At 43.9% G+C, this 23,372-nt stretch overlaps 1 protein-coding gene across 1 annotated transcript in view; it reads right to left on the minus strand.

Annotated features, from left to right (window-relative positions):
• The window catches only part of BARX2 (BARX homeobox 2), a 35,806-nt gene extending 20,662 nt beyond the window's left edge, over positions 1-15,144 (minus strand). The window contains exon 1 of the mRNA XM_074162518.1: positions 14,958-15,144. Within this exon, the coding sequence (XP_074018619.1) occupies positions 14,958-15,144 (187 nt within the window). The remainder of the gene's footprint in view (positions 1-14,957) is intronic.
• Between the last annotated feature and the right edge of the window lie 8,228 nt (positions 15,145-23,372).

Below are 23,372 nucleotides of genomic sequence, written 5' to 3' on the forward strand. Positions count from 1 at the left end.
CAAGCACTGGCAATACAAATGCTTATAAAACAGGGACTCCTTTCATAATTCCCTGCCCTTGTCTCTCAATAGTTGAGAGGATTAACCCTTTTACAGCGAGGGATGGGCAAACTGGTTTTGCCTAATTCCAAACCAACTTGACGTCATGGGTTCGAAAGTTCGACTTGAACTCAAACATTATCAGATGCAGCTTGTGTGGAGGGGAGGCAGCAAGAGTGAGCTCAGGGAGCGAAAAAGGAAGGAGGACAGCGAAAGAGCAAATTGAAAAACCCAGCAGGACATGGACAAAAGGTCCAGTAAAGGGTCAAAGGCTGGATAAAAATTGCCTAATGAATGAGTTGGAAACCCCTACAAAGTAATAAATGCAGCTTTGCCTTAACACCTATCTTAATGGGATTTGTGGGATCTTCCCTCCTACAGACTTTTCTCCGGTGGGAAAAACATCCAGATTCTAATTGTACTTAATTAATCCTCACGAAGAGTAGAGTTAAACATACGCAATCCCCACTGACCATATTACTTTGAGCTTCTCTTGCACTTCTTAGCAAAGGATTTTACAACACTTTGCACAAGTGTGTAATGAACCGCTATTTGCCTTTAACTGATAGGAAAGATGAGGCTTGAAGCGAGCATTTAACTGGCTCCACATCGTATGGAGAGTCAAGGACAGAGCCAAATAGAGATGGTCAAACCACCGAGTATCCACTGCAAAGTTCTCAGCTATTCCACGGGCTCTGCAAAATTACAGACTCCATTCAGGTGTCCCCGCTCCCAACAGCGGCGTGTCCCAAGCTGCCAGTAAATGAACGCTCAGCAGAAAACATTCATATATTTGCCATCTGATGCAATTCCTTTTCTCTTTCTACACACCCAAAACCTATATTGACTTCAAGGAGTAAATAAGAAGTGGGGACAGGGGGGAAAGAAATCAAGAGGTGCTGAGAAAAGCAATATTTGGAGACAATCTGCAGCGTGCAAAGGGTTAAACTAGAGTTTAAAACACATAAGCCTCACAATTTACTGATTGTTGTAAAAAGTGACACATCTGAAAGCAGAAAATTCTTGTGGAGAGAAACGAGATGAGATACGTATTTGAATTTTCTCACAATGTGCAAACTGGCCCCAGTTTAACCAAAGGCAATAGCTTTTCAAACACTTAAATTAACTTTGCCATCAACTGGACAAACATTTCCAACGACGGTATCAATTACTGGAGGCAAATGACACATAATTGGCTTTGGGGAAAACAAACATTTCGAGAAGATAAATTAACATTTTAAGCCACACCAAAGCTACGGGCCAGGTACTGGGAATAAACACTTAAGTTTCAATTAATTAACAAAGCAGCAATAGGCAATAGCAGCTATTCCATTATAACTTTTTGGCATATGCAAGAAATACTCAGTGAATACCTCGTAGGGGTGACTGGGTTCAGGGTAAAGTGGGCTACGTCCTGGCAAATCCTCAGCAAGAAGTTCAAATCATTGCTGAGGCACTCAGAAAATTCAGCACCAGCTCCGCTTCCGAAGAAGTATCGGGAGTTTTCCCAAGATATTTCCCCTAAAGGAAATGTTTTTCTTCAACCTTCAAGGCACCGTGATGACTGAAAGCCTTTTCAGGATCCTTCACTGTCCAAAAGCATTTTCTATCCCATAATTTACTACAGGAAAGCACCGTTTTTATTTTGCAGGTATATACTCGGAGAGAGAGAAACACAATCAACCGGTAAAAACATTATCACTGGGTTTGCTTTTAGAAAGGCGATGCCAAAGTTAAGATCACTGGTGAGTTAATAGGAGTCAAACAAATCATGCCTGGGCTGTACTGAGCGACTAGATAATAGTAATGCTCAGTTTTTAAAGAGCTGTCAAATGATTTTAATGCATTTTTACAAGTTGTGACATGACTAATTGTGTTAATATTAAGAAGGGAGAAATAAGGCACGGATCACAGAAATCGTCTTTTTTTTTTCAAACATATTAAAGCCACACATCATCAACTATAGCTATCGAGTTGGCTGCGTCACTTCCACGGTCGTGTCTTTGTTTACTGATGGGGAAGAAAACAGGCAATATTTTTTCCCCAAGTTGAGTATGTGCCATAGAAATTCTAGATCAACGTTTATCATGGTTATACCCCTTTTTCCTGATTAACCCTGCTGGGTTAATACAACTCGGGTATCACTTTCACCCTTCTCGGAAGGACAGAAATTTCTATTCCATAGTTGCAAGCTCTTTAGAAAGTGTGAATGGAAGCTATTAATTGATCCTGCATGGCATGATGCATGCAGGATGCAGATGCAACAGAAATGCATGGAAAACAGAAAAGGATATAAGAAAGGCAAAACAACCACGAACACCGACAGCACAAAGGAAATAATGAAATAATTTGCCAAAGTGAGTTTGCCAGATTAAAAGCGCAGTCCCTTTAGGCAGTTAAAGGGCTCTGCAGAGACTCCAACCCCCCTGCCGCAGCCGTGGGTGCAGCCACATCCATCCTTGGATGGATCCATCCACCCGTGTCCCATTTGCCGGCCTTTCACTGCCCTGCAAACATCCAGCCCCTCCAGCCGCCGCGCAGACGTGTGACGGAGCCAGGAGCGATGCCGTGTCCCGAGCCCAGACGCGGGGCGGGCCCCGTCTTTCATTTTAAACACAGCTGCTCGCGAAGACGGAAAACAAACCAGGCCAACTCCAAACCCTCCCAGCGCTTGGCATCCTCGGTCTGTGGGGACAAATTTAGTTCGCTCGGAGGGACAGGAATGACCCCACTTCGCAGCTATTCCCTGTTGGATCCGCAGCTCGCTACGTCCCAAAGGTTTTGACGGATCTTTAGGGAATGGCACTTGGGATGCGGCGCCGAAACCTCCAGAGACAGCCTGGAAAACCTATACCTGCCACCCCTGAGCTGCTCCGAACGGCAGGAGATGCCTTCGCCCTGCTGGAAAAGGGACAGCGAGGAGAAATTCCGAGAACGAATTCTTACAGAACGAAAAGGATCAATCCTGAAATTATTAAAAGAACTACACAAATTGCCTTAAAGCAGGCTTGTGAATCACTACTTAAAAGATAACCTCCCTGATTTTCTGGAAACACCACCACGTGTTGTTAAACCTGAACATATTTATAAACCCATCTTTTTATCACATAGGTTATTTCTTTTAAAATAATATTTTGGATGCTGCACTTTGTTCAGCCGAGACAAAGGTGAATATCCATAACCAGTACAGTTTTGAGATTAGCTCACGCAAAAGCTTCAGCGGTTTAGGAGCTGACAGTTACACAAGTGAGCTCTCTAAACCCTGACAATTCGATGAACCACCACCGGGGTTTCTCCAATTGAATTCTCCAAACGATTCAGTGATTTTTGCTGTCTCTCCTCACGCCATTGCTGGCCAGCCTGGCCCTGATGGACAGAAATCCGTCTGCAGGACCAGTTGCTGGGATATCTCTTCACCCCAGACGGGTGGTAGAGGGGTCAGGCTCCCGTCTGAGAGGTCTCTGTCTCTCAGCCCCAAGGAAAAAGTTTTCAATAGAGCTGCACAAAGAAAATACTATCAGTCTGGGATTTCGTAAATGCTTTTGTATTAATGTAATTTAAGTGCTAAACTACCTTATAATAATGTGCTTTCAAATGTTTACAGTTAAGGCATAATTGAATTTGACTCATTTTGGCCCCGTTCCAATGACAATTTAATTGACTTCAGTGGGAGTTGGATTGGGCTTTAAGTAACTTTAACTAAAATAATCCATCAATTGTTCCTCACCCACTTCATCAAACTCCTTCCCATCATTTATGATTGCTCTGTAATTTATTGCAGCAAGGTGAAACCAACCCTTCTAACTTCTGGCACGGCTTCCTGTCCCTCAGTGGAGAATTTCACTATTATCCAAGAACCTAAAACAAATCTGCTTAAAGGGAAGCAAAAGAGCAGAGCGAAGAGCAGGCGGCAGAGATCCAAACCGCCTAGAACTGTCCTCTGCTGCCACAGAAAACTTCAAATATCAGCTCCTCCACTACTTAGTCACCGCAGGAACAAAATGAACTGTTAGCAAAGCTGTCAAGAGGAGGCTCGGAACAAAACAGACAGAAGGGTGAAGCAAAATGTATTCACAAACTCACGCAAATGTTTTATGGCCAAAAAAAAAATAAAAAAAAAAATCCCCATTATATTATATCAATTATTACGTTACTCTCTCCCTATTTCAGGGAGACTGTTCATATTTTTCCATACATTTCACAGATGAATAAAAGCAAGCCTGGGCACTAGGCTTTCCTAAAGACGTATCCAGTTATGCAATTCCACGTACGTGATACGCACAGTGTGTGAGTCTCCGCTCCGTAAGACAGTACCCACCACTGCTAATTTTGCTTCAAAGCTGACAGGTTAATCTGTCATAGAACACCCTATTTAAGTAACCACAGATGTATCACGCACGTTTCTCTGTCTTGTAAAAGAAAAGGAGATGCTTTTATTAAGGCTTCAACCATTCTGTGCTTACACAACAGTGTTTTGTTTATTTAATGTATCAACGTAGGCAGCCGTACAGGGGATGTGGCAAGAGGTGCCGTACACTCGAAGCTACAGGGACCTGTTCTTGCTTCAACATTAGTTCTGAAGACGGCTGTTAAAATCCAATTCAGGGGGAAACTCAACCTCTGGAAGGTGAAATCCCATCAGCAGGAAAACTAGCCATTAACTATCCCGCAACTTGCAAGATAATTGTTAGTAGAAATATCCAAAGCCAAACGTTTAAAGATGACTTGAAGACTACATTGAAAACTCTTATTCTGAGGAAATTCCACAAAATAGTAGCGAGATTATCGGAGTTACAGGGCAAATACAAACACTTCCAGTTCAAATCTTTCTTTGCATGAGTAGTCCCGCTGAAGTCAGCCAATTAACTACATGAATAAAAACCACTGGCATGTTAAAGAATGTACAAGATAAGACCTGAATGCGCACAACCAAACACATTTTAAGGTCATTGTAAGGTTGTTGCTCCCAATCTCACAGAAAAAAGAGCATAAGTATTTGCAACTTTTCTGTCATCACATTTTCAAAGGGAATTCTATTTTTGTTACATAGGAAGTTCCGGAAAACCGTTTTTCTCCTTCCTTCAGAAAAAAATAAATGTTGAGAGTGTGATTATTTTTTTTTTTTTTTTACAGAAAAATGAAAAAACAAAGCAGAGATTTTTGGCTGGGAGCTGTTGATTAAGGGTAGTCTTCTTTCAGGTTTTGTGTTTTAGAGAAAGCTCAAATATTCCGGAAATAAATACTGCCAAAACCATAGTTTTATAAAAATCTTATACAGGGAAAAGACTGCCTTTTCCCACTCATCATATATGCCAGGATATTCTTCTAGAAAATGTCTTCTTGTTTTTACTGAAAGTCATTTCTTCTTACTGAACCATATATGCTTATGTTCTACAAAAGTGTCATCTATGAACAGGTATGCACAGATCAATTAAAAAAAAAAAAAGGAAATTAAGTAGTTTGTTGGGGGGGTTGTGTTGGTTTTTTTTTATAAAGAATCGATGCTGGACTGCCTTTCCATGTGGCAGATTCGGAGAGAGATGTACACAGACAATTAACTGATGTGGACCCCAAGAACTCTCCCACCCTCATGAATTCTCATCAGGTGCTAAGAGCAGAACCAAACCTCCAGCATCCTCACGGCATATGTTCTACCAGCATCACCCAGACCCCGCTGTTCTTGTCCCCTCTGAGGGCCTGGATACATTCAGAGGACATCCAAGCAGCAGCAAGTATATAACTTCATTTGCAACACCGGGTTGTGCTAATTGCAGTCGGAAGAGATTTGAATACCAGTGCAAGGGTCCACCTTCAGGGAGACGGAGGATTTTTGGGGAAAGGCTGTTCCTCACCCTTCCCTTTAGTTACTTAAACAGGTCTCAGCGCCGAGTATCCGAACACCTGTCCGAAATATCTGCAACTGGTAACTTGGTGTTCTTCCGAGCTGCGTTCTGGCCAAAAGAAATGAGGGAGAAGATGCCAAGAATCAGTCAAAATGAAAAGTTACACGAGAGGAAGATGGAAAATATTAAGTATTTACTGTGTGAGCCAGGTCCTAACACCAAAACTCTATATATTTTTAAAATGTCATTAAAATGTAGCTTTGGGAATTTCACATCACTCAAAGGGCTAGAAGCCTCTCAGCTAGACCCTCCCAGAGTGCCAGGAACACAAGAAATAATAGATAACCCCGGGGTGGGGTAGAAATCCATCTCCAGTATTTCCCTGGATGGTAATATTAATATGACCTCACGATTTACTGCCTCTAAGCCTACTCTGAAACTCTCGCATTCGTCTCACCCGTGCAATCCGTGGTGGGAGCGATCAGACACACCGTGGCATGGAAACTCTTTGTAGGAGAGGGAGAAACGAGAGCCACCAAGTAGAAGCGCACTCAGGACATCTACTGCCCAGCTCCCACGAGCTTGTTCTTGTGATCCTGTTCCGTTACGGACTTCGTGACTCTCACAAATACAGCTGAGATCACAAACCAGGTCCTAAACTTTCCAAGGAACTATTATTTCCCAGCAAAAGCAGCTCGTGTTAACATGCTCTGGCTTCTGCAGTCCAGCTGGAGCAATTCTTAAATAGAACTGACTGAAAACGTTCGCTTGTAACTTCCTTTCATCAAAAAAAGAGGAAAAAAAGAAAGAAATTTTTGCAATACAGAAAGTAACTTCAGTGCTTTGCCAAATGTCTCATATAAAAAAAAGAAAGTGTTGGAAACTTTCGTTTCAGGCTTCGGAAGCTATGTTTTCAATATTTTATTCCAGATCAAGCATTTTCTCTGATCTGATTCCCCCCACCCCCCACTTTTTAAACCTTTAAGTTGCAAAAATAAATCCAAAACAGTTTGCTTCACCGTGAACTGAGAAGGAGAATGGATTATTATTGCTTCTATCTACCAACAAACCAAATCACCCATTTTTCTGACGACTACTAGTGGTTTTGCTTTGATGGGACAACACTTCATACACGGTCTGCAAATGCAAAGCCCAAGTTTCCAGTTCCTCCAAGCAGAGCTGTTCATGATCCACCTCTAACTGGGCAAGGTATCAAGGGAACGAGCAGAAGGAATAGATATATGCAGAATCAAGAAATTAAGATCATCGGAGCAGCGGTGAGCAAAAGCAGAGCCTCTCTCTAACCCAGTAAATGCCAGCAGCAGATTAAGAGCCGACTCCAGCGAGCGTATTGAGCAAGTCGTCCACAGAGACGAGTTCCTGATGTGAAGATCAATTCCAGATGATCGGCTCTGCCACCTATGGCGTAGAGTTGCAAGTAAATCTTCCTTCCTCGCAGGCTTGCGCTGAGGGCATGGAAGCGACTAAGCGTCAGAAAGGCAGAGATTTCTTTCCATCACCCAAAGCTGCTGACAACACTCCTACCGGCATTAATTAAATCCTTTCTGAAGGTGGGTCGACGCACCACCAAGGCATTGACACAGCGAGCTGTCCCTCGCCATACTCTTTCACCGGAAAATAAATGTAATGCTCAACACAAGTAAACAGAGGAAAAAACAAAAAGTCTCCTTAGCTACTGCTCTGCTTTTCTCCCCGGAGCCCGGCGACTTCACTGGGACCTTCGCACAACTCCTGGGCTCAAAACACTCCCGCTGCTTTTTCCCCACCTTCCCCGGTGAGGATTCTTGCCCTTGCTCATACCCAGCCGGTACCGAAGGCGGCGATGCTGGGGGACGTTCATTCTACTCTGTCTTGGCTGCATTTTTACAGCGGCAAGCTGAAGAAAAGCCATGAAAATAATCATCATCATTAACTCGAGAGCTGTGGCACTGGGTCTCGATTGCGCGGTCTCCACGAGCAGTGTCCAAAGCGAGGAGACTTTTCACAAATCTATAGCGTTAAAAGCTAAACCGGTGTGCGGATAGATTTAATCTGCACTTCGGTGCAAGCCTCTAAAGTGAGGCTTTAGAAAATAAGGTGTAGGTGTCAATTTTCCCAGTGGAATCCCACATTCATTAATACCTCCTATTATAGCATTCCTGGGCAATGCTTATTCATGCTCAACCACAACCACAACGCTGATTACTTTCCACAGCAGGTTTTATTGCAATCACTGGGGCGTGATTTTCTTGTTTATTCCGTGTAGTTTTGCCGTTCATTAACTTCTTTTACTCACTGTTATCAGTACTGAGCTAGAGACAGCAAAATTCAGTCTTGATTCCAAATTTTTAAATACCTAGCACCGAAACTTCTTTAGAGCCAGATTTCCCTGCTCAGTCCAAGTGAAACTTGTTTTTCAAATTCAGATTCTGATCTGGCTTTGCTTCCGAAATACCACCTCTAATATTGGATCTAACCCGATGGAGAAAGCTGACAGATTCTTCTTCGAGTATATAGTTTTTATTAGCCAGCCCATTGTTATCCCTCACACACCGCTTTCTGGCATTTCTGAACTATGTGTCCCGCTAAAGACGTCAAAACACGTAAAAACCAAGGCGGACATCCTGAAAAGTGCTGAGCTCTTTAAAATTAAATTTTGTGCCCAATCTCCAGCAGTTATGGATGAACCCACTTTCAAAGCCCCCAGTGTTAGTTCAGTTTACCGCGGCTGATAACTTGGTTTCAGCGTGATTGCTACAGAAAGTCTTTTTCTTGTAGGGCTAAAATGGACGGGGAGTTATTTGGTTGGGAGTTTTGAGAAAACTCAGGCTTTCCTGAGGTTGCAGCTGAATAAATCACGCTACGGGAGCGGGGAGACAGTTCCGACAGCAAATTCTGACTTTTCAAGAGGAGGGCTCCAAGACGCCAACTTAAATGTGACTGCATCTTCTGGGATCTGTGTGCAGTAACATCATCTTTGAATTACCTCACGTTTATTAGGAATACCTGATAGCTTCCTTAATACTGGATCAGAGACACCTACAGAAGCAGCACTTGGTATTTTTCAGGATGTATAGATTTCCTTTGTCATTTTGCCTTTATGGTATTAAACTATAGAATTATACTGATCACTAAACTTAATAAGTATAGGCAGTTTGCAAAAGATTTTTTTTTCTTCACGTTTGCAGAAATAACCAGAAAAAATCCCAAACAGTATTGCAGCACTGCAGATTTCCACACAGAGCTTTGCAATTTAAGTTGGCACCTCCTGCTCTCTGCTGCCATACACACAAGCGTATCCCTTTTGGCCGGCTTCCCTCGGCAAATACAGTTTGGGACACAGGTCTTTAATGGACCTCGTGAGTCACCGAGCCCCAGCTCCTGCCATCGCAGGCGCACATTTAAGAGACGTAGGTCTCCTGAGCACCCACTTCACACAGCACAAGACCAAAACTCATCCCAGTCATTAATCCAAGGTGTTGGGAAGCCACAGGAAATGTGCTGGGGGATGGCAATTCAACCCCAGCCGAAGATACTGGGCACACTCAAGTCAGCCCGGTAGAAGGTATACCCACAACTTGGTATTTGCTTTATTTAATAGGATTAATCCAGCTGTTACGTTCCAGATAACGCGCTTTGAACGGATGGCATCTCGTTTTTCCCCACATTGGGATACAAGCTACATGGATTCCCTTTTCCACTCCCACAGTGCCCTGCTTCCCCCCAGGAACTCCGTAACAATATCCGTTTAAATTAAAGGAAAAAGGTTCAGCCAATATTTGAGCAAAAGAAATAGCTTCCAGCCCGATTTTAAGTAATGTCCCAGAGCAAATTCAAACCTTGCCCATATCAAGGCCTTTTTGAACAGAATCAGAAGGAATCTTGTTGTGAGGTTATACATAAAAACTGAGCTGTTTTAAGACACAATAAATCTACTTTTTCACTAAAAAGGCTGACAAGCCTGACCGAGGACCAGGAGTATCAAAGCTCACACTTTATCGCACAAGCGATGATTCCCCGCAGGCCCCACTGGTTGCAGGTATCACTTAATTTAATCCAGAAAGCAAAAATATCAAATATACCAAGAAAATGGGAGCTCAAAAAAACCTTTGGGACAAGCCATTCCCAATTTCACCCTAAGATAAAACAACAGAAGACAGACAAAAGAACTGAAATAGAAAAATTCGAGTTTTGAACAATTCTGTATTAGAAACCTACCTAAAACCTCGATTCATTCTCCCCCTCCAAAAAAAGCAAACCAAAAATCCAAAATAATAATTTCAAGGAAGCAAGTCATAATTCTTTATGTGTTCTTTAAAGGCGCCTTGTTCCACAGACTAGCACCGGAGCAGCAAACTTTCAAAAAGATGCAAAAAAGCTGAGAAATTCCAGAAGTTGTGGTGCTTTAAAATATATGTAGAGCCGTACAATCCCCTTTAAAGACAACTCCCATTACAGACGTGTAAATATTTGATATTAAAGTAGCTATTTCTCTCAGAAGACAAAACCACACCGATATAAGGCATCTTTCTACCTAGTTACATTCGTGCAAGACGTTATTCAAGTATAACTACTGGAGGAGATAAAAAGAGAAAGCAGCGCAGTCCTAGCCGAGATAACAGTGAAAAACCTTGGTATAGAACAGAAATAAATTACACGGATGCTCATTGGAATTTAAGTTATAAATCACTAAGATTATTTCAAATTTGAGGTATTTTTATGAGTTCCAGAACAGATCCAGGCAGAAACGAATACACGGCATAGATAACAAATAATCTGCACTACAAACTTGGCTAAAATAAACCGAAAACTCATAAAAAGCTCTCTCGTGAAATAGGCAACATGATTCTTTTTAATGTAGCCATCTTAATTAAATTAGGATAGTTTAGAACGGACCCGCAAGACCAATATTGTCCATTATCAATACACAACGTGAGGAAATTCAGCGCCACCGGGGAGAGCACACAACTTCCCCCCACACCCGGCCAGAACCACCCTGATGTTTATTTTTTCAAGTTATTTTAGTTACTTTGATAAATACGAGACATTTCCAGTTTGAGTTCATAACATCATCCACTGACTATGTCCTTTGATTCTTTATCATGCCCTCAACTACAAATATGGCATTTGGATTTTGAGTGTATCGCTAAAGCAAGGTTTTAAAAAAAAAAAAAAAAAATCCAGGAAACAACCCAAAAATCGGTGTAGACTCACCTACAAATATTTTTAAAAATAAAATTGAAAAATTATATAAAGACAATTTGAAAAGTGATTCCGACAGGACTCTGCTCAGTCAAAAAGCAGCCTTCAGAAATCCCTACAGCAAACCAAGCACAGTATACATGAACGCTGTAATCATTACTTGTACAAATTAATTAAATATGACATAACATGAAAAGCCAATAAAAATATAAATGTCATGAAACAAAAGAAATGTTTTCACTATGTCATCGCAATCCAAAAAGCCATAAATCAAAGAGGTATTAACCACCATCTGAAAATATTTCTGTTTAAATATTATTTTTTTTTGTTCGTTATCATAATGGCTCTGAACCTGGGTGTTTTGTCACAGACTCCGTGTGAGTTCAGCCTTGTTTATTTGGCTCAATAAATCCCACAATACATGTTCATACACCAGATTTTAAGCTAATGATGGATCGTTTTCACAAGGAATTACATTTTTCTTTCCGAAGAAAAATTTGGGTTGGGGCTCGTTCCAAGCTCTTTGCACTGGGAATGTCCCCATGGAGACGGGTGAGCTTCGCACCATCCAAATAATATTAATAATAAAAATAAAATAATAATAAATACTGTCCGAGGCACTGAGAGCTGCAGTTGGGACTCTGGATTTGAGAAGCTGGATGAATGGATGGATGGGGGGCGGGGGTGGCAGAGGGGTCCTCACAACTCAAACACCGGTTTTCGCCCTCACCACGTGCAGGAAAATTCCCGAACGCTCCTTCTACCCCCGTCCCCCTCCGCCTGATAATTTTGGTTTGTCCCAATTCAGCTGCACAGGCTTAAATATTTACTGTTTGATCATAGCCAAAAGAAAAAATATTTTCCATTTGGTTCCCAACGCTTCTCAGATCTCTCCACCTACCAAAGGATGTTGTTAAAGACACATGTTGTGCGACTTAAACAGCTTCTATCTTTCAGCTCCAAATAAATTATAAAAGCATATCAGACTTCTCTGACTTCACCCAAGATGAAAGAACTATTAACTCTTCAGCCCATGAAAACGCCTACAAAATTTGACTCCTGACGGGAGAAAAAGCCACGGCACCGAGGAGCAGCTCAGCTGAAGTAACTAATCACTCATTAGTGTTTCAAACGCTCCCAAACCCAGCCATGACTCTGCTGCCAAGGGAAATTTCTGTGATTTAGATTAAGATTCATTTCTTCTAGACCGCAAAGAGACTAAGTGCTGATTAACTCAAGAGACAAAGGAAACGCAGGCAGCAAGTTAAATGCCCCACGCTGTGTTTCTGCAGTCTGTAGTCTCCCAGCGGTTTGGGTTTGTGTTTGGGTTTTGGTTTTTGGTTTGGTTTTTTGTTGTTTGTTTGTTTGGTTTTTTTTTTTTTTTTTTAACAGATTTGTGTTGGCTATTTTTCAAATTCTTTCACATTTAGTTGTCTTTTGTGGTATTGTCCATTTCTTAGACGATAGAATTTCCTCTCTTTTATAATAATAATAATAAAAAAATCCCATTATCTAATACATATAGGACTTCAGTTATCCCTATAAACCTTAGAACACTTACAATTTGGAATCGCTGACTTTTGTAGCAGTTTCTTTCATGGCTTTAATCCCACAAGCAAATCTCTCTCCGTATTCACTTCTCAAGCACTGCGACTCCATAAAGCTTATTCCATGAGAAGCAGATATACACAATGCACCCTGACACGGGGACAGGCCAGAGCTTGGGCTAGAAACACAGTCTTGAGGGCAAATTCATTAAATAGCCCAGGCACAAAGAGAAATAAGGCTTTAATTGAAGAGTAACCACAGGAGTCAGGCTAGCATCACTCAAGAATCCACTGCCGAATCATTTGAGGATTATTAATAATTATTTAATAAATCTATATTAGTCTTGCAAAGACAATGTTTGCTATACTTGAGACAGAAGTACATATTAAAAAAAACTAATTCTCTCTTTTTTTTCCCATGGGGGTGGTGAGACTCCAAACAGCTGCTGGGAAACACCCCACTCACCGAAAACGCTGGGGATCCCTTAGCCTGAATGGGACATTCAAATCCTGGTTTTTGGTGCGGAGTTAGTGGGACGTGCTTCCGGATGTCGGTAAATATTCAGGTGAATATTGCTTTTGGGTGCTAAAGGGAGCTTTCTTTTCTATCGCTTCCTTTTTCTGTATAGAGGGAGATAGAAATCTCTCCCCTCTTCCCGGCAGAGTGGGGTCTGTGGGAGGGACACCAATGACTCCGATGGGTGCAGAATTGGGCCCTCGCCGCGGAATTGTGAGCTCCCACGCACCCATTTGGGACATTCATGCCTATTTTGGCCAGGCACCGAATTTCACTGTCTACGCAGTAGCGAGGGATTAGCTCTGAAAAATTCCCTTGTCAGCAATATCTTGATTAACAACCGGATCATCTTGTATAAAAATATGTCGGCAATTCCTTAGAGAAGGCAAGGAATGACCCGCACAAATCGATCGGAAGAAATAAATGTTGAATGAGGATCACACTATGCATTTAACCTCTTTCAAAAAGTTGGCCATCATGGGTCTTAATTCTGATCCGGCCCCCTAATCACTTCTGAATCTTTAATTATTAATATTTACAAAGTAAATATTGAGGTTGGAGGAAGGCTTATGCTTGGGCCAAGGGTTTATTCTACTCGTCAAACTCTCAGGGAACCTAACAGCAAGTTTTATATCAGCACAGCTTTACTAAGACCCAAAAAGTTCCTTCTTATTTATATTCAGCTAAGCATTAAAACCGAAACAAAACACCAAACCTAAGCCAAAACGCAGGTCTCAAATTTTTAAACACACCAATACAAACGCAAAATGAACATTCCCAGGAAAGAGAAAGAAGAAAAATAGAATTTTATGACCTTGAAATAGATATTATTTTACCGGGGGTTAGTCCTTTGCACGTATTTTTCAACAGTTAAGATTTTTTGAAGAACGTATTTTTAAGTTTCAGTTTCATCATCTGATTCTCTTAAAACATTAGGTGTCACCACTGCAAGCCTTGCCTTATCGGAAGAATATAAATCTGGAAAACTGCCTACCTCGCCAGGAAGAGAGGGATTTTTTTTTCTTTTTTAAAATCTGGAATGCATTCTAAGAATAATATTTTTCCTTTTAACATCGATTTTTAAAAGCTCACGTTAGACCGATCTGTTTGTGAAATTTAATAACGCCCGTGGTCAAGACCCAATCGCTCCTTCTGTTGCGTTAAAATCAGTGGGATCTCTCCAGGACAGAGATCCATTCGTCTGTATTTAGTTGTGGTGTCTCTGTCAGTAAAAACAACGCAAATATTTCCACACCTTGTCTGTTAGAAATAGCCGTTCACAGGAAGGGAGAATTTAGGGTAGAAAATAACGTGTCTCAACAGCAGCTTCTCTCCGTTTTCAAATTTTCTATGAATTTCTTTGTACTCCCACAGATGGCAATGAAAAAAATCCACCGGTGGTTTCCAGGAGCACAAGATCGAAGCCGCTTTCTACTGGAGGACCCTGTGCTCCTCTTAACTCCTTACCGTTTGCATCGATTATTGGTTTGGGAACACCCCGAGGAGGGCTACAGCCGAACCGCACCCCTGCGCGCTGCGATTAGCCCTGAAGATTTATTAAACGGCATCTCCCTGGAAAACACGGGGAGCGGGGACAAACGCTACCCCTTCCGTTGGGGACGGGGCGTGAAAACTCGGGTTCAGGGCTGGGTCTGGGGGAGTCTCCGCTTCGGAGGAGCGGGACGCGCAGGAGTTTGCTGGTGGCCCGGGTGGCAAACCTCTGCATCCCAGCGCATCCCCCGCTTCCCTGGGGAGAGCCAGCCCGGCTTGGGATGGAGGGGGGGGGAGGGACGCGGGGAGCGGGCTTACCGGCGCAGGAGTGCAGCGGTTTTGGCCGGACCAGGAGGGAAGGACAGACGGAGTAGAGGGAAAGTTTCTCGAAGTAATCGCAGGTCTCCTTGGAGAGGATCTCGTCGATCATGAAGGTCTTGTAGCGCCTCCTGCCTGCCTTGGGGCGGCCGGGCGCGGCGAGCCGCGGCTGGGGCTGGCAGTGCATGGCGGGGCGGCCCGCCGGGGCTGCGGGGGCTGCCAGAGCCGCTGCCGGCCGGGCATGGGCCCCCCCCCCCTCGACCCCGTCTCCGCCGCCTCCCAGCGCTGCCCCGGCTCCTGCCGCCGCTGCTTGCTCCCGCCGCCGCCGCTCCGCAGCCTGCTCCGCGCCGCTCCGCGCCCCCGCTATATAAACCTGCCGATAAGCATCTCTCCGCGTCCTTTTTAGGAGGCTCCGGCTGTCAATCAGGGCGCCCGCTGCTCCCCGCCGAGCACCATTGTCACCCTGCGCCCGGCTGGGAGGATCCTCCCAGCCTCTCCCCTCCCTGCTCGCTATTTTAAGATACCGGGGTGTGTGTCTGTCTTTCTTTCTCTCTCTCTTTTTTTTTTTTTTTTTTTTTTTTTGGCGGGGGGGAAAGGTTCCAGATTGGGGCTGGCTTTTTTTGGTTTTTTGTTTTTTTTTTTTTTTTCCTCTCCTCCTTTCTTCCCCCCCCCCCCCCCCCCCCCCCAGCCTGTAATTACTTTAAAAAATTAAAAGCGCGCATCCCGCAAATACAGGATGAGCGCCTCTTTCCCGAGCCCCCGGAGCTTTCTCCGATCGGCATCAAATCTATTCCCCGGCCACAAAGTGCTGGAGAGCGGCGGGGGGGGAGGTGGGGGAGGTGGAAATAAATAAATTACTATTTATAGGTGCCTTGCTGAAGCAAACGCTGCCTTCTCCGGAGCGGCGTTACTCAGTCCCTGCAGCCCGAGATGATTTACTGGTGGATCCCCGCTTATCTCAGCTGGATTTTTGCAAAGATGAGCTTTGAGCCCCTTCCGCAGAGGCCAGACCCCGTGTAGCCCGCTAAGGGGTGCTGAGATTTCTCTCCGTTAAAGCTGTTTTTCCTCCCGGGCTGAGCCCTGAGTTTTATTTCCAGGCTCCACGGCCGTTCCCCCGACGGGCAGGGAAGACTGCTTCCCAAACGGGGATTTTTGCCCGCTGAGAAACTGCACCGCGCCCCGTTTGGAATCACCGGGACGCCTTATTCAGGGCAAGGCGTATCAGGAGGAGCCTTCCCAATTTCCACCGGTTGCTGCATGGTTTTCCAGAAACCACAGCAGCTCGCAATTACTTGTGGCCGCAGAATTTAAATGGGTGAAGAGAGTTATGGAAATGTCCCACCCCCCCCCAAAAAAAAAAAATACTTGCAGGCGTCTTACAAGGATTTCAGTATAATCTACAAAACATTATCAACCACAGTTTAGTTTTCATGCTTTGGTGATCCAAATGGCAGCAAACTCTTATTTTCTGTTAGAAAACTCAATCTCTTTTTCCAGGAGGAAACAATGGTCTCAAACTCATAAACGATTTGAGCTACTTTTATTTTATTGATCTATCTTTTTAAAAGCCTTCAAAAAAAAAAACCTATAAACTATCTTTAATCTCTTTGGCAAAAGCACTATTTCTTTTTTCAATTACAAGTATCATTTGGCTTTAAACTTCAGAGCTACATTTGCCGATTTGGACAGCCCTAAAACCAAGAAAAAAGATACTCACGTTGTCCGCGCACTGTCAAAACTGGAAGGCAGAGGCAAGGAAACATAATACTTTTGATATATCCTTTGAACTTTTTTCTTAAAAACTCGTTATGTGGTTTTAAAAAACAGGGCACAGCGAAATATATTAAAGATAAAATAAAGCGCCTTGCTCATTGAAAAGGCATTCTCATCAAATACATCGGTTGGAAATGGGTTTACTTCTTTTTATTTTGAGAAACTAAAGTGATCTTGTGACCAGGAATTTAACTAGAATGACAACAACCATTAAGGAGTTCAAGGACTTTTTTCCCCCTGATGATATAACTATTTTTAAATTACTTAGACTGTTGCTAAACAAACTACAAGTATTTAAGATTTGCTGACTTCATTACGAATGTAGCTTTATGAATACTCACTTCTTAATTCAGCCATAAAACATTTTAGGAACACGCTTTCTTTGCCTCTTTATCACATGTAAGTTTTTGAGAAAACAAAATAACTACCAGTAACATTAACTTAAACAATTAGTGCTTGCTGATAATTATTGCAAAGAATATTTCTGAAGGAAAGCAACTGATTTAAATCCTGAAGCAGCAGAAACCAGCAGCAAACGGCATTTTGCTCCCCTGCGTCTCCTCGGTGTCTGGGCAGTAGCTGCAGCCCCTTTGCCCCCATCCAAATTCATTTTGCATTTATTGGCTTCCCAAAACCTGACGAGACACAGCAGAGGAACGTTTCCTAAATTGGGAGCACAATACAAGCGCTGGAAATCAAAGAGTCTTCCATGAGCCCGACAAGATCCAGCCCAGAAGAAGAGTGTCAGCTCCCCTCAGTCGCACACAACCGGCCGCAAGACAAGAGGCTCCGCTTGTCTTTAAAAGCTAATTTCTCTCATCTGAAGGGCTGGATTTCCAGAGATGGGGGGCTGGCACCTCTGCCCATGCTCTAGAAACACCGATGGCCTCACCGGAGCATCAACTGGCAGGTGAGAGCAGCGTACCCTGGCACGTCTTTAGAAATATTCTTTCTTTTATTAATAATTTTTTTTTTTATAAAAAAGAAGCGGCCATAGCAATACGGTGAGTTATGTCGTATGAAACACACACTGGCTGTCAATCAAAAAGGGGGCGCTTTGGTCAGGAATAATCAGGGGTTTTGTTTCCAACATTAATGAAGTGGCTGGAATAGCAAACATCTGCCAAGGGGACTCAAACCCCCAGCAGCTGTTGGAGCCCCCAGAACTCTTCCCATGTAGGACAGCCCCGCCGATAACTCCTTCTCCCTGAGGTTTCTCTAGCGGTTGAGAAATGGGGCCGTGCGGGAGGGTGGAAAGCAAAAGGCCTGTTGGGAGAGGTTTGGAGGGCAGAAGACTTGACGCAGTTTGCGTGCGTGAGCCCAGCACCTGCACTCCACAAACGGCAGCGTGACAGCCAGTTACCGGGATTTCTGCACGTGCCCTTTTCCAAGAGGGAAGGGGGAATTAATCCAAGGGACACGATCCTGCAATTCACTGACTGAGGCACATTTTTTTTTTGTGTATAAAACCAGTATCAGAACCGAGGAGGTAAAATAGCACTGCTCTGAGCTTGTCAGTCAGCAGCGGGTTGCAAATGACCAAGAGCAGGGAGCTCAGCCCTCCACCAGAGAACTGAAAGTAGATCCTCCAGGAGGGCAACCGCATTCAATCAGAAAAGATCTGGCAGGAGACCTTCTGAACTAGGGTTTCTGGAGGCAATTTGTTTTAATTTGGAGACAATTTGTGCTACCAGGCACTATGCGTGCAGTACTGGAACCCTGCTGGTGCTGTGCACCTCGGGAAAATGATTAAGCGCCTTAGAGTAGGCTTGTTTAGTCCCAGCACAAACATTATCGTAAGACGGTGATTAAGGCCATAGGAATTAAGCTGCTGTATTACTAAATTTGTTATTTAGGTAGTAGCCAAGTACCTGGCTCTGCTCAGGGAAGAGTGAGCTGGTTGTGATTACTTGTATTTGTACATTGTACATTGCCCAGCACACTGGGATCATTTGCCTAAGGAGAGGAATTCTGTCTGGTGGGTTTCCAGCTCACTAGTTTTCACATTTAAAGACGACTTTCAAAAGCAAAAACCTTGGGGGGTTTTGTGCCCATTCTATCAAAATAAGTGCCAAAGCTTTAAAGAGCATTGATTCTTGTTCCGAATTCCTTTTTCCTTATCAAAAGGGCAAAGATAGCTTTTGCAAGCCCCTGACATTACCATGTTTAATACTAGAGAAGTCCCTTTTCCAGTGAAATCCAGCCACCTTTGAAAGCAGATTCATACAGCCAGAACCAATCCTGTTAAACATCAACACTCTGATCCTAAGTGTACGCCTTTTTCAGCATGATGTTGGGCTTGATACCTGATCCAGAATAGAAAAGTCAAATGTGAGGCTTGAACCAGGGAGGCACAATTTGGGCCAGTGTTTTGCTCAAGGGAAGCGTATCCAGAGGCTTTGTCCTCTCAGCATGAAAGGTCTTGGTGCATAAAAGTCCCTTTGAGGAAAAGATCTCAGCATCCATCTCTCATAAGTAAAGAGGGTTTCTAGTATCTGACCGATGCCAGAGAAAATACAATTGTCCAGGAAGCTTTTCTTTTTTTTTTTTTTCTTCCAAAAAAAGGACCTCTGAGCAGGGTGTCTCTCCCCCATCTCCTGGAAGGGCTCTGTAAAAGCAGGATCACATCATAGAGTGTTTGTTGACTCCGAACTTTACCTTGGCCCCTTTGCAGATGGCAGGATGGTACCACTGGTCACCCAAGTGTGAGATGTAATAGAAGTGGCAGAGCAGAGAGGTAATCGCACGCACCCCATTGGCTTCGGGAGGCTGCTGCTTCCAGCTTATCTTTACAAGCAAAGTTCAGTCCTGGCCGAAGTGACTGCAGAACAGGACTGCTCCGAGTCCAGCGGTTCCAACTCCCAAAGCTATGGAGTCTGTCTCAAATCCTCACAATTACATTACTTCTCCTGTCACCTTTAAATCTGTCTGCAGCCTCTTTGAGCATCAACAGACCTCACTCCAAGCCCAACTGCTTCTCCTCCTATTCCCCCTACCCCACTGTGATACTGCAGGTTTTGTCCTTTAATGAACAGATCTGGGCTTATGGCAGCATCACCACTACAAAGTAGCCCCCTTGACCTGGTCAGAATAAATCAAGGCTGGAGTTACCTTCTTCAATAAAAGCTGAACTATCTATTAGGACACCTTTGTTGCTCTGCCACAAGCCCTAAACCTAGTCTCCCTTGCTTAGAGCCAACTTTGAATCATCTAGAAATAGAGTATAATGGTACTTATCATAATGGTGAAGCCAGTGATTGGTCCCCACATTAGTTAAGATGCTCTACTTTAAAGTACTATTACAGTTAATATCAGTTGGGTTTGTCAGTGCTTGTAGCAGGCTTAGAATGCACGACTCGGAACTCCTCACACAGATTGTAAAGTTTCTTGGAAAGGAGACATAGAGATGGTTTCAGATCTACATGCAGAGAAACTGAGGCAGAGGCTCCCTCTGTTAATCCTCAGGACAGAAGCCAGACCTCACTCAACATCGTGCATTCTCTAGGTGGAGAGCATAACATAAATCCCAGCATTTTCCTCCTGTGACCTCTTTTTTTCCCCACAACAGCCCAGGGGGCTGTGAGACAGCGTCTTGCTATTTTTCCAGTTACCTCTTTGCAGGGACACACATCACCTGAGCAGCTTTTCCTTTCCTAGGCTCTACTGCTACCAAAAATCAAACCAGATCCTGCCACTGGCAGTGGTGATTGGTGTGGTTTCCATGAGCTCACCGGGGGCGTTACCAGGGCACCCAACCGGATAGAATAAATCATTATGAATCCCGAGACAGACTCCCTGGCAGAACTGAAGGCATTTAGAGAGATATTTTATGGGGTGGCTCTGATTTTCTGGGTGTTGTATAGGTACCACGTACACCTGAGTTTACGCCAAGAAACATATGCCATCTTTCAGCAAGTGGGGATTTGTTTTTTCATGCTATAGCTAAGAGGCTAGAATCCGGACTTGTAAACTAGGGATAAGGAGTTTGGGAGCGGCAAACAGGAATGCAAAGGAGCATTCTGTGTCATCCTGAGCAGTAAAACACACCGATGGGACTTGCTGTGGAGCAGAGGTAGCAGATCATACAGGTCACGGACAGGCCCACTGCTGAGGAAGGAAAAAATCCTGGAGAATATCACAGAAGTTCCTACTGCTGTCCTAAGCACAGCACCTGAGGGTCCAGTTTGGGCAAGACAGATGAGCCCAGACCCCTACTATTCATCCCAAATACTAGTGGTACAACAAACAGTGGTTTCCCCATGCATTCATTTCTCCAAGAACTCCACACTGCAAAACTGTCGCTTCCTCATCATCCTACCAGTGTTGCTCTCCTCGCCAGAATGCCAATGAAAACCAAGACACCTATTTTATTATGGCCAAGGTAACAAAAATCTCATTTTAACCACTTCCCTAGAGGGACTAGAGCCAACAGTAAGGGGAAGCATCTGATCTCATAAGAATGAGAGTGTTTGGGATTGGAACTTCTTAAAAAAGCTCCCCCAATTTTTTTGGCATGGTAGGCCTCCCAAATCTAATACCTCTTCACTCTTTAATCCATACTCCAGCCTAATTTGGATGAGGATCCACATGCAAACACTCACTGCTTCATCCAGCTTTGCCTAAGGCCAATTATTTTTGCACAAGGCTTGCTAAATTTCTGCCAAGCTGGATGGTAGCGCGTTAAAAAATAAAAATCAAAATATTTCCAACTCCTTCTATAAAAGGGGCCAGGATGTTTTGGTGTTCTGTGACTGATGCTTTATTCATTATTCCAGAGGATTATATCTGTTTGTTTTCTTTATTCCTACAAGACAATTTACCTGAAAGCAGAGAAAAAGAAAAGAGATCCCAAACCAATAGACCAGAAGAATGTCTCCAGTCTCCATAGAGACACCAGAAAAACACCATGATCATGTGAGTTGTACACAAGAAGCCTATTCATACTGGAATGGGTGGTGTTCCAGGACGTTAAGTAATTTTGACAATCTGCCACTATCTCAGCCTGCAAGAAGCCCAGAGGGAGTTATTGATGCCATCAAGTAGTGATCTTTATAAATGGTTTCTAGACAGCCTTCATCAGCCCAGGCTCTGCAGGACCCCAAATCCAAACCTGCAGATGGATCTTAGCACAGCCATTCAAAAGAAACGAAGACCACCACCCCCGGAGAGAACCCAGATGTTGTGTGTCCCACATGAACTGCTCAGGCTTCCCCTCCCAAACAGGCTGCAGGGAGTAAGGAATTCCTGCAAGAGGCCCAGCTATCACGGCACATAGGTCTCACAGAGCCCAGGTCTCGCTCTTCACTTACCCAAGCACCTTGCTGCTGCAATTCACTGGTGTTAAGTAAACTCATGTTTAATTAATACAAGGAGAAACAAGGAGAGATAGAGGCTCTGGGAGTGGATAAATAACAGAGCATGCCAAAATTTGCTGTACGCTGCTGGGTCCCTAGAGTTCACAGGTAAGGCTGAGACTTTCATTGCCTCACGCTAAGAGAAAAGCAGAGAGATTTCCAAGAAGCAGCGTCTTCATGGCTATAGATTAAATCCTTCTAAACAAGGAAACAGCAAAACCTCAGCTAGAGTGGAAAACCCCCTTTCAGAGGTTCTGGCCAAATTTACTCTTCTGAGGTATCCTGCTCATGCGCAAAGAGTTTGCTGTACGCATGGAAGCCAGCCAAGGCAGGGTTTGGTGCTTGAACCACAGAGGAGAGTCTCCCTCCTATTAAAAGTGCCTAATTTGGCTACCTATGACGCTCAGTGTGCTTCTTCGACCTGCCACAAACTCTGCATAAAGTTCCTACCTGTGGAACGGCTCAGGAATCAATTCCATGGCCAGAGCTGAAGAACAATGCCATTCCCAGAAGGATTTGTTGCCTGGGTTGCAGCAGTTGGGTATTTCGACATCAGTTAGGAACCAGCACATAGCTCCAAGGGTCTGGAGGACTCAGCACTGACAGCTGGGCTGCCTGCAGTAGACTCCGATTCATCAGCCCCAGCTCAATCAAAACCACTTGTGACACTGAATCCCTCGGAGTAGCCTTGGACTAAAAGATTTGGCCCTGAAGAGTGACCTTTCTGCACCAGTGTGGTTCTGGAAGCAAATCTGTCACGCTCTGGATTGCTTAACAACAGCCGAGGCACCCGCAGGAATCTGCAATCAATCAGGTTGTGCCACTGCTCACCTCCACAATAACTGGTTCTGCCTCGCTTCCCTCCTGTTTGCTGCAACGTGTTTGCAGATGGAGCTTTTTGGATGATCCCAGCGCCCTGCAGGGACAAGCCCTAGCCCCAGCCCAGGGTTCAGACCAAACAGCTAGTAGCCATGAGAACAGGGAGAAGCCTACTATAATTCAATTGCCATTCAGTATAATTAGGCCATTAAAATACCCATAGCTGTTAAGACCCTGGTGCCAATGGTTAAGCCACAGAGCTTTTATTGTGTTACCAATGTAAGTGTGGGAGCAGGACATCAAACAACTGGTACGTGTGTCCAATCCCCTCGTATTTAAGGAGCACCTTCAAGTTCCTTGACTCGGATGTCCCATTTTTCTGCCTGTAATCTCAGCTTTATGCTTCACCCGGAGCTGTTTGTCTTCTCACCATTACCTGTTTCCTCACCTGCTTTCTCAAAAACACTCT

This window comes from Numenius arquata, chromosome 22, assembly GCF_964106895.1.
Source record: "Numenius arquata chromosome 22, bNumArq3.hap1.1, whole genome shotgun sequence".
In the NCBI taxonomy this organism is placed as follows: domain Eukaryota; kingdom Metazoa; phylum Chordata; class Aves; order Charadriiformes; family Scolopacidae; genus Numenius; species Numenius arquata.